Here is a 14,966-nt window from a genome sequence, read left to right on the forward strand (position 1 = left end):
TTACAGTTTCCCAGCAAAGAGCTTTTAAAAGTAGCTTTTCATTAAAGGTCTGCAGAAAATGGTTAGTGAAGAAACAGAAGTAAAACAACCAATTACAGTGATATTTTCAATGACCTGCCATGTCAGTCAAGTGTGCCCTTTAGCTGTAAGAGTATTAAGGTCTTTACTAATGCTTGTGTATTTCCATCAGCCTTGAACTAACGTAACTCAAGGACAACTGAACATAGTAGATAGTCACTCCATACCAGATACAATATGCTGTAAGACAGTCATGAAGTACCTTTTATTGCTAAATACTGTGACACTTACTGATATTTTGTCATGGCACTGACTGGCTGGTATGTAGAATCATAATGTGTATAAAAATATGTTGGTATCCCAAAATAATACTGGAACACAAAATGCTGCATTTCCCCCAAAATACAGCACTACTGCCCAAACTTCACAACTTGTTATCTGGGAGTTTAAAGTGCTCCACTGATACAAGATTATCATATTCAAGTTAAACAATTGCAAACACATGTTAGAAGCCGACTTTATGCAACAGCCTGGATGGCCTTGAAACCAAATAGACTTGTTTTTGAAACCCGAAAAACACAAAAGCAACCCTTTATAAGTAGAGAGCACTGAGTCCTGCATGCAGATAGGATAGCTGCTGTAGTAAAACTGATTGCTACCTATTTTTACATTAGTCTAAAAAAGTATTTCTGTTTTATTTTCACCTGGATGTGTTAATTTCCAAAATAATAGTCTTTGTAACTGGGAAAATAGTAAATGCTATACCTTTACTAAGCAGAGATCACATAGTGCTTTAAAGAAAAGTGATTGAGAGCAATAAGTACATGTGCGTGTTACTGTATTGATGGCATACCGTACATGCTCACTACTCACTAGTCCACATTAGATCTCAGGACTCTGTTGTGTCTCATTTGAGCTCCATTGGCAGGATGTGACATTTGGCTACCCAGCAGCCTCACTTCCTTCCATTTCGAGACTGGTTAAATACCTCACTTACTAATTTCGAGCAGATGGGGATGCCTGCTGACTGCCGTGTAGTGACTGAATCCATAAAATCCTCCTTTTTTAATAAGTGGGCATGTCTCGCCATTTCACTCCCTGATCCAGCCTCACCAGACTTCTAATAACAGTCTCAGTGGCTTCTGGGGATTTCCAGTGCGTGAGCCCTCTGTGAAGAACGCCCTGCATCTGTGATTCGTGATTACACTTTCTAATAGCTGTTGTTGAAGGTTCCTTAAAGTGGGTTCTGGTTTACCTCTTGAATTGGTGTCAACCATTGCTGCTCATCTGAAGGAGTCCAAATGGTGCATGTTTGGCTCTCATGGCAATCCAAAATCTGAGCTTATTGCTGTTTTAAACTAGCACCCATTGGGCAGCTAATTGTTTAAAAAAGTAAATTACAGTAATGTATTAATTGTTGGGTGAGGTGTACATCCAGTTTTTTATATTTATGTAATGATTTGTCACATTTTACACCTCTGACAAATCTCTTTGGAAAAAGGTATTCAGTGAAACTAGTCTGTAGTTGTTGCAAAAATATTCTTCAGAACGCTTGATCAGAGAATTGCACTTTAACCTATGCTACGGTGCTGCTAACAGTAAGGAGCTTTTAATACAAAAGACCAGATTAGGAGGCAACTCAGATAACAGATGGTTTTTTTTGCTTGGGTCTGGTATCAGATCCAGCTGTAAATGACTACTGGAGCATTGTCTACCTGACCTTGTAGATGTGCGTCTGGATTATGATGTTGGTGTTAACATGCACTCTCACTAATCTACTAACTACTCACTAATGGATCCACTTCCTTTTCTCAACTCTTGCCTCTGTCTTCTTGATTTTAATTTGAAATTAGCTGGAGAAACAAATATTGTTACAAATATGTAAAGTTTCAATCAAGAGCAGGATCCTATAATTTTCAGGGAAATGCTGGATATTTTTTTCATAAAAGTTCTGCAGTATATTTTTTGCAGTTGCACCTTTGTCTTCAACTTTCTGTCAGTTCGTTTATTACTGATTATTCCAATTATTCCAATTATGTTGAATGTATTTATGTGATTGTAATGTTTTTCTAATGTTACACTAAAGATTCACAGTTTACACCTGAACTCACTTGTGTTATCTTTCCCCGGTCTTTTAGGACCTCAGGCTGAGGAGCCATGAAGGATGAAGTGAAGAGACCAGTTGAATGTTTCCACTATGTGTGGTCATGAGACAGAGCTGGGCTCTTCCATTGCAAATGGGATCTCTCTTCCTCCTTCTGACTTTCCATAATTGTCCTGTTTTCGCCATGAGAGGATCTGTCAGGTACGTGACCTCTGTGCCCTTATACTGGCACTACAGTTGAGCTGCGTAAGCGCCTCCTCTCCTCCAGCAGTTGCTGCACGGAATGGCATCTCTGGACCTGCCATACCGCTGTCCTCGCTGCGGGGAGCACAAGCGCTTCCGAAGCCTGTCATCCTTACGTGCCCACCTGGAGTACAACCATACATACGAGACCCTCTACGTCCTCTCCAAGTCCAATAGTGTATGTGACGCTGCTGCTCTGCTGCCCCTAGTGGCTGAGGGAGCTCTCCTCACACCTGCCAACAACAACGATCCATTTGAGCCGCTGCGGCCTTCAGCTTTAAAGGAGCGGCGATTCCCTTGCCGTGAGCTTCCTTGTGCGGACGACCTGAGTTTGACCCCAGCTAATTCCAACACTGCAGCTCGGTATCTTCCCAATGTGGAGTTTCCTCTGGGGGAGATTTTCATGAAGCAAGCCATGACATCCACAGACCCAGGTCCCCATGGTAACCCCAGCACCGCTGTAGCAGTAGCTGCTAATGTAGCTGCTAGTGCAGTTGAGGCTGCCTATGAGGAAGGCCTGGCCAGGCTGAAAGCGCGGGCGTTTGAACGTCTGGAGCTGGATGAGAGGCTGGAGAAGCTTTCAGAAGAGGTAATTAATATTTTTGGCTAGTTACAGTACAGTACAGTATAGTATAGTTGCCTTTGGATTTTCCGTTTTGCCACTCACCATTGGTTGTGTCAAATGATGCTGATACATCACCTCCAGGAACCAACCTTTGTTAATGAATGTGTACTTGTCTTGTAGGTGGAACAGAAAATAGCAGCTCGTGTAGGCCGCCTTCAGGCGGAGCTAGAGAGGAAGAGCTCCGAGCTGGAGCGAGCCAAGCAGGAAAGCGAGAGACTGAGCCAGGAGAAGCAAGACCTGGAGGACAAGGCCTCCGAGCTCTCTCGGCAGGTGGATGTCTCTGTGGAAATGCTAGCTAACCTCAAACAGGACTTGGTGAACAAGGAGGCGGAGCTCAATCGCAAACAGCAGTAAGTGAATTGCACTTGTTCTGCAGACTTAAGTTGTGCCGCCATTGCATGCGAGATAATACGTTTAAGCAGGTTTGATTATATGTGTATGGAATGTGCTCACAGTACACAATAAGTAGACTAAATACACTTCATATTTCAGTGTGGTAGTACATGTTTTTGTTCCACAATGAACTGCACAAAGAAAATCGAAGAACCACAGACAAGGCCCAAGGATAGTGACATGTTCTATCATCTGCCCATCCATCATCGGTCTTGTTCATGTGAGATGGATCGTAGTCCAATCGCCTGTGGTGAAATAATGTTTTGGAAAGAAGGGGGCTCAAAACAGCCTTGGATATCAGTTTGTCCACTCTGTTGACCACCCTACCAACAACTCCTAAGGTGGTCTTTTTGTAAAACACATTATTATGCATACAAACTCCCAAACACGTTCTCCCACCTCTCCTTGACCTCTACATTTATGCTGGTAGTGTCATCTTCATGCGTAACCACCCGCCAGATGTGGTCAGCATCTGTCCTGCTGCTGTTTTCTTATACCAGTGCCCTCAAGGGCTGCTTAGCTGCTCATGCTAAATGGAGGATTGGGTAGAAGCAGCTGGATGAGCAGCACAGATGTCTTTCTCATGATCTCCACTCTCTCAAGCCAGTGGCTCCATGAAGGCAGTCAAACCATAATACTAAGTATGGCTGCAGTAAATAAAAAGAGCACTTGGCTGTAAATCACAGAGCTGTAATGCAAGTTATTGCTGGCTCAGAATCACAGAATGGCAGAAAAAGTGAGGAAGACTAGGTTTTATCTTTCAAATTTTCTGTGCTTTTATTGAAATGAATCCCAGGGCGATTCATTGTGTGTTCCAACCACTGATGATTTACTTTGGCAGGATAAAAACGGTGCATAACATGTATTGTTTTTACCGAACATAGTAAAAACAATATATATTATATATAAACAATATATTAAAATGAAATGTATTATTATATTATGTATTATTATAAATTAATCAAAACAATGCATCCTTTATCATTATATTTTACAAAATAATCTGCTGCTTTTCTGTTTCACTGATTATGTTGATGCACAGCATTACATTTCCATAACAAATATTCTGTATAATATATGGTCATGTTTCCTGTTTATTATTAATTGGATGGGAATAATGAGGTAACAGGCTAATGAGAAACATGGGCTCAGTAAATAGAGAAATTCAGTAGATCGGTTGTAATACGTTAATTATAAGAGCACATGTAGTTGAAAAATCTGATTTCTTTTTCAGAACATCCTAATATATTGGAACAGACTGTAGTTTCTGTCTTCAGATTAAGAAGTACTACTTCCATTCAGTGCTTATATAGAAACCTTCTGGAATGTGTCCTGTGTCATCTGCTCAACCAGCCAGCCTCATCTTTCTGTCTTCTCCTGCTTTTTATCACTTTTCCTCACTTTTCTTATCAGTTACCTGAATGTCAGCAGTAGGTCAGAGACAGAAAGGCGTGTTCCAAGACCTGTAATCTCATCGCAAACGCCGCTTCACTTATCCCTGTGTGTGTGTTTGTGTGTGTGTGTGCGTGCCCATTAGTTGTGACAACACACATTTAATTTAGACATCCATTTATTTCTTACCGTACATTACTAAGGATTATTTACTTTGTTAGACACAGTGAGTGAGTGTTGCATTTTCCAGTTTTGTTATTGATTATTGTTTTGACTATTATGTTCATATTGCTTGTTTAGTACAATCTAACTAACAAATCGCTTCAACACTTTTTACTTCACTTTCATGTCTTTATTGAGAACAACCATAAAAACCTCATAGTGTTAGTGGAAAATGTATGTGAACCCTTGGAATTCAATACTGGTTGACCTTCCTGTAGCTGTGGAGCAGACCAGCATTCAGGAGGAATTTTAGCCCATTCTTCCTGCAGATCTGCTTTAGCTCTGTCATATTCTTAGACATATGTATGGGTCTCTTTAAGTCGTTCCATAGCATTCCTATTGGGTTGAGGTCTGGACTCAAGTTCAGGTCACATTTTATGACAAATAATGCAGAAAACCATGAAATTCCAAAAGGTTCACATACCCTTACATGCCACTGTATGTGGCATGTAAGTGTCACAGATCTTGTTGTACATTATGGGGTAGCATAAAACATCTGTATTTGTTTCCTATTTTCCATAGTCTTATGGCAGACATTGTTAAACCTTTACTGCAAGTTGACATGGTTGATATTGTGACTAGATAACAAACAATAGTCTTTTACTGGGATGAATGTGCAAAAGACAAGTGTGCTTTTATCCTATTTAGCCCCTTCTCTTTCTTTTAAAGGTTGCAGTAGCTGTGGTCATTCGATACCTGGCAGCATCAGATTATAAAGGTCATATTTTTAAAATCCTTGCTGAAGCTGTGCGACCGGCTCCTAGTAGCTCAGTCTCTACCTCTCTCACACACACTTAAAGAGAAGCTGGCAGTCAAACACTAAGCTCATTCAGACTCTAAAATACAAAGTAGGTCTGAGGTGGAAAAAGAGCATCACAGGCACTGAATGTTCAGCAGTAGTTAACAGACACAGAGCGGCTTATTGGCTCAAATGCGTCTGCCTAACAACTTTATACAATCAGCAGATTTTCCTCAGTGACTTTGGGGAGTTTATGAAACCCTTTAAAGAAGATATGCATCATGTTTGTATTAATAAGGTCAAGTTATAAAGATGCAAATCACCCAACTGTGAGTTTTCATGGAGACTGCCACAAACTAATTCTGCCATGCAGAAACATGACACCCACCTGATACTTCATTCTGGAGCCAGAAACCCTGTGAATAGTTTTGACAAGCATCTAAAATACAAAATTTCACAGTACATATCATATCTGCACAATTAATAGACAAACAACAATACACAAAAGCACACTACATGTTCATACTGTAACAGTCACTGAGAATACATAATGATGCATTCACACTACACTGTAGCAGTCAACACTGAATGAATAACAGAGTCCCTGAAGCATGGTTGTTAAGTGATTTAATAGCAGCTGGAATAAACAAGAGCAGCTGTAGTCAGCAGAAACTGGAGCCTGAGGAGAGATGAAAATAGTGGGATGGTTATCTCCATCATTTCTCCTACAGATTGATTCAAATTGCAAATAAACCAAATTTTGTGTTTGCTGTAGAAATATGTTGAACGTTGTTGTAGCCATAGGTTATGACTTGATGAACTAAACAAGGTTTATTTAGTTATTATAATATTATTACAATTGCCAATAGGCCAATTATCGTATTATTGTTCCAGTAGATAATTTTGAAGCACCGTTTGCAGTTAACTTTAATATTGTCTGCATCATTTAATATTGCAGTTCAGTTTCTGATCTACTTCATGGACATAGAATACATGCAATGCATTACAATATTCAAAATACAATAAAGAAAATTATGCCTGTCCTCATTGAGTGCTCCTGCAGGAGGACATAATACTGTCTGGACCATTCATCAGCTGCAGTCCTTTTACTGCTTAATTATTCCTCTTCTCCTGGGAAATATTTGTATTAGATGTACAAAAGGGTCATTACAGTATAATTTAGTGCTGTGCAACACTTACAATCTGTTGGTACACACCCAGAACAAGATAGAGCTCATCACTGTAGTAATAATTGATTGACACAGAAAAATATATTTTTTTATATTTTTAAAATAATCTATTTTTTAGGTGTTGACTAGGTTGGCTTTTCAGTTTATATGGGTTTCTGCTTTTTCCTTTATTTTATATGATGGTAAACTGAATATCACTGGGATCTGGACTGTTTTAAAGACATCTCCATGGATTTGGATATTTTCTGATACTTAGAGACTAATGAGTCAGTCAACAGAGAAAATAACCAGCAGATAAACAGACAAAAATAATAAATCAGTTGCAGCCACACAAGAGTAACTTTTCTTTGCAAAGCTCGAGTTTATGTTGAGATGGCAGCAAAACTACCTTTATTTATGTGGCTGTACTTTTAGCATTGTCATGTTGGATTGTACTACTGTGTATTGTAATTTATAGCATTGACATGCAATTGACAGAGAAACTGTATGAGTGTTGATTGCTCATGTCATGGCCAGCAGCCAGTCCCCTTTATAAGACCGCTATCAGTCCGAGCATATTGGGTCTTTGTGTCTCTAATTGCATACAGCTCATATTATGTTCAAATAGAATTGACTCCATTTAGCATGTGTTCATGATTGTGGTCACCCTCTGCTTTGAAAAACGAGGAAAGCAATACGGGCAATATTCCTGTATCATATCATATTCAGCAGGCAGCACACATAGTTGATGCAGTAGGCTTGAACCCTGAGGCTTAATTTATTCACAAAACCAGATATGGTAAAGTAAGAGAGTCCTGTGCATCATAAGAAGGCTGGAGGATGTGAACACCCCACAGAGTATAGGAGAGTGTTTCAATTTGCCGTCACTGTGTCTCTCTAAAAAACATTTTTTAACTGAGCAGCAATCTGAAATGCAAAGTGTAGCTGCCAGGACAGAAAAAGAACTTGCCTCATTAAGGTCAGCGTAGCCGAGAGAGTGTAGCATGCAGTATTAGCATGGCAAGACTTATGAAGGCTTTCTAATGAAAAGAAATCACAGGAGGAACGTGATCTGCAGTATAACTGAGCATGTGCATAAGAGTTTGTCTTTTTAATGTTGAAACAATACATCAAAAAATGTAAAAGCATGAGACGGTAAAACAGTTTTAAATAAAGCCCATATGAGGAGAATTATGTTCAAATGTGTACATGCAGTTGACACTACGTTCAGATTTACATCTTTGTGTGGCTTATAACTAGAAAGTGTTCCACAAGATATAGGTACCTATAGATATATAGGTAACCCAAACTCTTTTTTATATGAACCCTTAGTTACAGCAGGATTTATGAGTGGATAACTGTGTTATTAGATAGGAGAAACTTATATGTGTCTTTGAGGATTTGAACAGAAAGTAAATGACCTTTCTTTGTCATTTTGTTAATACTATCAAACTGACAATGTAGTCGCTGCATGTTATAGTGTTAATCGGGGGGACTCTGATTATTATGGCCATAAGATGCTTCAGAGATTTGCTGGCATGTATGGCGGCGTGTTCTTCAGTTGAAATGTAACTTGAGCTGTCAAGCTGTCATAGAGCTGAATGGGTGTTACTGGTATGAGGCTGAAATGCATGCATGCTCACACTAGAGGTGAACTATGCAGCCACTAAAATGATGATCAACAACAATAATGAGCAATAACTGAGTCATTTTTAAGCAAGAATGCAAGAAATTTGAAGGAGACATTTCTGACTCTGAATATTGATTTGTCACAATTTTCAGACACCATAGACTCAAACTGAACGGCTAATTGATTAATCGAGAAAACATCAAAATATTATTTGACACTGAAAATAATGAAATGCTGTTGCCCCACTCTACACATTTTCATCCTCCATTTTCTTACATCTGTTATTATTTTTCCCAATTTTGTTCCAGTAGCATTTACATTTTTAACGTACAGTACAAAACATCATTACCAAAACATAAAGAAGAAATTCAAGTGATAATTTGTTGCATGATTTTTTGCTTTTATGCTTTTCCTCCCATCACCTTGCTGTTGTATCTCCTGGCGACTCAGCCATTTTGTTTGAATTTCATGAGGACTGGTAGAGCCGCAATAAAATATTTACTTTCTCCTTATTGATCAGAGCCAAGATCTGGATTTGTGGGTTCTTGGGAAACCAGTTGTCTTTTGGCTGTGAGTGGCTTCGAGAATAGTACATTTCATCCTGTTCCTCTTTCATCATCCCTTTTCTCTTGTCCTTTCATCCTTGTCGCGTCTCCTCTCATGTCACCAGACCCTCCAGTCAGCTCCTCATGCTGTCTTTATCTTCATGTTTGTGTGTAGTGCATACACATGTGCACAGTTATGACATGGTGACACAGTGTAGTGTGCTCAATATGAAAAACAACAAAACAAAAAAAACACAATTGGATCCAGGTGTCAAAACAGGGCGGCACACGAGCAGCTGTCTTTTTGTTAAAGTGGAGGAAGCTCGTATTCATGCTCCATCCTCATCTTCCTCATGCAGGCCTTTCAGTCAATCATCTCTGTTCATACATATTAATTAGGCATAATTTTGAATTAATGGTCAGAGATGATGACAACTGTGAAAGGCAGTTGACCAGTGATTGTAATTAACATTTAAACAGAATCCTTTAGAAGATCATGCCTTATTAATCATGCCTGTTACAGCGGGATGTCTTTGCTATACTCGACTATTTGTTATGGCTGTTAGGAGAAGGGAGAGGAGACCCTGGCCTTCCCTGCTCATTACTGTTGTGAGTGGTGCTGCAGCAGAATAAGACATCTATTAAAGTTTCCAAAGCCCATTTTCATTTGACCTAATTCAAAGAATGGACAGTTTTTGTTTGTTGTTTCCAAAAGCCTAAATGCAAGAAGCCATCAGGTATGAATGCAGTGTAAGCAAACAAAGTTTGGAAAAAAAACAGGACAATTGAAGCAATTTTGAAGAAATGTTTTTCTTGGATCACTGAAATAAGTTGAAACTAGCAAATGTAATAATACATATAGTAAAACCAAAAATCTTCTAATGAAACGCAGACTTTGCGTTTAAATTTGTTGTGTTGTCTTTGTGATTTCTGAAAACAAACTAATGAAACTGGCCTTAAGGGACATGTTAAACTAAAGAGTGTCCTGTAATTAGCATTACAGGTGTCTTCAAACTTGTAATCTGTCAGTCTGCCTATTTAAACAAGTGAGAATTAATTACTATGCTGTTTGTATCATGGTGTGTACCGCACTCAACATGGACCACACAAAGCTAAGGAGAGAGTTGCCTCAGGAGATTTAAAAGAAAGTTATAGACAAACATGTTGAAGATAAAGGCTGTAAGACCATCTTCCAGCAGCTTGATGTTCCTGTGACTACAGTTACACATATCATTCAGACATTTAAGGTCCGAAGGGCTGTAGCCAGCCTCCCTGGATGGAGGCTTGGTTATGTTCTGGGGCTGCTTTGCTGCATCTGTCACAGGATTTTTTTGCAGGATACAATGAAATCCCAAGACTATCAAATCATTACTCATTACTCAAATCATCACTAGCAAAACGTACTTCCCAGTGTCAGAAGGCTTGGTTTCAGTCACAGGTCATAGTCCTCCAACAGGCTAATAATCCAAAACACAGCTAAAAACACCCAAGCGAGCAAAATACTGGACTATTCTGAAGTGGCCTTCTATAACAGCCTGATCTAAATCATATTGAATATCTGTGGAAAGAGCTGAAGTTAAGGGTACCATCATTTTTGTCGAGACCAGTTGCATTCTTAAAATGCTTCTGTTGAACCACAACTCAACAGCAATGTCTGAATTTTCAAGAGTAAATTTTTAGTAAATGTTTTTCTTTTTTTTTTTTTACTTCTGTCAGTTTCAAGTTATTTCACTGGCTAATCTGGGTTTTATGTCTTTAATTAAAGAGTACCAACAGTTTTTCCACATCTGTATGTGGCCAAATTGTCACATTTATACTTACGTTTTTGTACAGATTAAACAAAAGCTGTCTAGCACTTCCCATCTTCCTGCTACACTATTCAGCTGCTCGCGCCAGTGATATATTTTCCACACAGTTATGAGAATCACGATATAACTCTGTGTGGAAAATACATATATCACTCTATGTAATTCTCAGCAAGAAAACTAATATTTCTCAGAATATCATTCCTAAGCCAAGCTAATTATATTAAGCGTGTCGCTGACTGAACAAAGGCTATAGTTGGGTGTTCAGTGTGTTTGTGTGTGTCTGTGTTTGAGAAGAGAAACAAAGATAGCAAGGAGACAAAACTCTGGGCCACCTTGAGCAAACGAGGGTCACAGATAAGAGGTTCCCTGTTACCTACAATCATGAATCAGTGTTAGGAGGATACTGTCGATCCAGTTTGGAATTTGCTCCAAGGCATTTTCTCTGAATCATGCCCCAGACTAACAACCTGCATAATCATCACCCTGAAAAGATGCTGGTCTGCTTTTCCAGCTCCCCTAGTGTCCTGGTAAACATGATGGCACGTTTGTCACCTTGAGGCTTTATTTTTAAGGTGTTGCAATGACTCACGATAAAAGAGGGAGGTGTGTGTGTGTGTGTCTGTGTGTGTTGAAATTAGGATTGACAACAGGAAGCAACCACATCTCATTTCTCCTCTCTCCTCTGTCAAATCCCCTGTGCTTTCTGCTTCCACATGACTGCAGATTTCTGTTTTCTGTCTGCTACTTTAGCCTCTGCAGTATATTTTCTTTCTCACACTGTCTTTGTGCCTGTTTCCTCCCCTCTTCGTGGATTTTATCAACTTCAGTCTTTATTTCTTCTTCTCCCATTCTCTTCCCATGTCTACCTGAATCTAGTAAAGATTTTTTTCTTCTTTCCCCTGCTGCCCACACTCCAACATCATCTTTTTTTTATCTCTCACCTGAATCTGGTCCCTCTCCATTAGGATTTCTACACTTAGTGAGGTTCCTTCGGTTGAGTGGTGCATTGTGCAGAGAAAAGGGGGGAATGTCTCCCCTGGGTTTCTTCAGATACAGTATATTCCTCCTCCTTAGATTGGTGTACAGTATCTGTCTCCACCAACAACAAAAACCTGATGCAGATGAATAATTAATTAAGACAAATTACAGATGCATTGCATTTTTATGCCAAAGCACAGACGCTCTAATTTTAGGGTACATGGCTCAATAACTATTATTTCAAGAAGTCCTGAGGAAATAGTTAATCATCTGGAAGCTGAACTGTTTTCAGTTGCATTCTCTGTTTATTAATGTGAATAATGAGAGTGAAACTTCCAGCTTCTGGCGGCTTAATCATACATCACATTATGTGCAGCTTTAATTATGAAGTCAAAATAAATGATACTTTAACTCATTAATTTTACAGGCTAATGAGATGCATCATATACAGTAGGATGAATCTGTGCTACAATCTATGGAGGCAGTTTGCTAATTCATGTTATTTTAACCTTGTGGAGTCACAAAAGAAACAAAAGATGCACGTTTTTAGTTATTACTCTTGTGTTTATACTGCACATAATGATGATCTGTCAATTATGTAATTTATCACAGTTTATTTGTGTAAAATGATCGTGGAGTCATGCTGCTGTTACTCTTAAACCACTGGATGCAGTTTATGACAGTGAAATTTGATTTATTACTACTGATAGAAATCATGCTCATCACTCACATATGATAGGTGTGTTAGTCTAGGCATCAGTATGGTGTACCTGTGTCTTCATCTGTAAGGCCCTGCTGTTTAATCCGTGGAGATATTTAACATCCTTAGTTAAGTTCAGAGCTCATGACATGAAATCACATGAGAAACTGGCTTTAAAAGTTTCTCAAACCAACTGGGAAAGAACAGTACTTTGCTCCTTATTAGTGGAATGAGCTGTGACATGACCTGAAGTTAAAGATACTTATTCCTTCATTAGTGTTGCAGTATATGCATTTGTATAACTGGAAGAAATCTGGCTCCTTCTGTTCTCTCTGTTGGCTCCTGCTTGTAGCTCAGTGTCGTCCCTGGTCATAGTCTTCATGTATGTAGATATTTATGTTGTTGTCATTGAGTGTAAAGGGTTCTGCAGACACAACAGCTATTTCCTGTCTGTCCATTCTGATAGAGGATCCATCCTCATTTGTTCTACCTGAGGTTTCCTTCATTTACATATATACATGAATATATATGGACCGGAAGTCCCAAGGTCAAAATGGGAACCACCTCCTAACGTGGTAAAGAATGACCAATGGCTATCCAACTAGACATAGTAGTTGTGGGCAAACAAAGGAAGAAGGCCGTAGTGACAGATGTAGCAAGCCAAGTGATGGCAACATCAGGAAGGAGCATGATGAGCTCGAGAAAAACCCGAGGGCTGAGAGAAGAGCTAGACAGGATGTGGAAGGTGAAGGCAACAGTGGCCCCTGTGGTAATCGGAAGACTGGTGGCAGTGACCCCAAAACAGGGAGAGTGGCTCCTGCAGATTCAAAGAACGACATTCGAGATCTCTGTCCAGAAGGGTGCAGTCTTAAAAACAGCTAGTTAATGCACAGGACCCGAGCTTGAAGGAGAAAGATATTGGATATCACAATATATATACTGTGTATACACACGACTTACTCATGCACTCTGGAGGTTTTTTGTTTAATGCCCTTTTTGTACCTTTGTGGAACCAGGACCATCCTCTGGTTTCTATCTTCAGTGCGTCTCTGTTTGTGACTGATCCCTGTTGAAACAATCACTGTGACACGTTGGCTGGATGTTAAGATTTCCTCTTCATTTTTCAGAAATAGAGAGCAGACTTTTGAGCTTGGTAACGATGTGATGGATGGGAAGTACTTAGAGCTCAGACAGTTTGTGTCTCAAACACAAGCAGACACATTCTTCATGTTTTCTCTGTAAATTTCCACAATGGGGAGTATCATTGCCTGTAGTGGAGACAGTTGCAGTAATTTGCTGCATGCACTCACTTTGCATGAAATTTTATTATGACTCAATGAGCCCAGTGTAGATCAAAATCATACTAAGACATTATAAAGCAATTACAGAGGGAATCTAAACATGATTGATGACAGAATAGAAGGGGAGAAGTTATGGCCACTTAATTTTGAAATAATTTACTGATTCACTCATTGCTTACTCATGTACAGATGTGATTGTATGTCTGTTTCTATTTCTACACTACTGTCAATTACCTTCACTAATTTTGGAGTCCTTTTTGTGATGCCTGGAGATAAGAAAAGCTATCTATGCCAGCTGCCACATTATTTTTATCCCAGAATGTCCCAATTTCAAGTAAAATTCATGGTGAATGTTTACTCTGTTTTGAAAGTGTTTTGGGTTTAATACAGGCTTATAGTAGGGAATGTTTTACAGTTGTTGCATCCTCCAGTCAGTCTGCTTCGTACAGTGCAGTGTGTGTTGACTTCACGCTGTAGATTAGCAGCTTTGTTTATTTCATTAGAAGAAGAAAGAAACAAAGAAACAAACCACTTTAAGGTGAATGTGAAGAGATCCCGTTTCCTTTCTGCAGTGGTGATGTGAACCTTTGGCTTTGCTGAGGTCAAATGACCGAATTACTTTGTTAAATTCTACTGACTGATCTGTTTAGACAGGAGAGGCCTAGAAGATGTCTGCTGCTTCCACGTGGAGGCGGTTCCACATTAACAGGGATCAAAAGAAAAAGGAAAGCCATGTAGACAGGTGGATATTTGGATGTTGAGTCAGATGGAGGCTAGATATTCAGATCTGAAATCTGGATGTGAAATACTGAAACAGTTCTCAATATATGTAGTAGACACAGAATAAAAATCTATAGCAAGTAAAAATACTCAGCAGTTGCTGGTTCTAACCTCTCAAATGTAATATATTGAATATATCTATTGGTTTTTAAACTTACATACTAAAAAGGTGCAGCTCTCGTGAAAAGAATTAAGCAAACTTAAAGCAGCTTTAATTGATTTTTTTCATCATATCTGTGTTTCAGTGACAATGTGAAAAGAGTTTCTTGTAGTTAAGAACCCACAGAGGACTAATTTACAAACTGCATCTTCATCCTAT

At 39.1% G+C, this 14,966-nt stretch overlaps 1 protein-coding gene across 1 annotated transcript in view; it reads left to right on the forward strand.

Moving 5' to 3' along the window:
* fbxo41 (F-box protein 41) overlaps positions 1-14,966 on the forward strand; it is a 40,044-nt gene that overhangs the window by 7,941 nt on the left and 17,137 nt on the right. Inside the window, exons 4-5 of the mRNA XM_026360838.2 lie at positions 2,157-2,954; positions 3,111-3,340. Coding sequence (XP_026216623.1) covers positions 2,406-2,954; positions 3,111-3,340 — 779 coding nt within the window. The 5' untranslated portion in view covers positions 2,157-2,405. The remainder of the gene's footprint in view (positions 1-2,156; positions 2,955-3,110; positions 3,341-14,966) is intronic.

Source organism: Anabas testudineus, chromosome 1 (assembly GCF_900324465.2).
Source record: "Anabas testudineus chromosome 1, fAnaTes1.2, whole genome shotgun sequence".
NCBI classification, from domain to species: domain Eukaryota; kingdom Metazoa; phylum Chordata; class Actinopteri; order Anabantiformes; family Anabantidae; genus Anabas; species Anabas testudineus.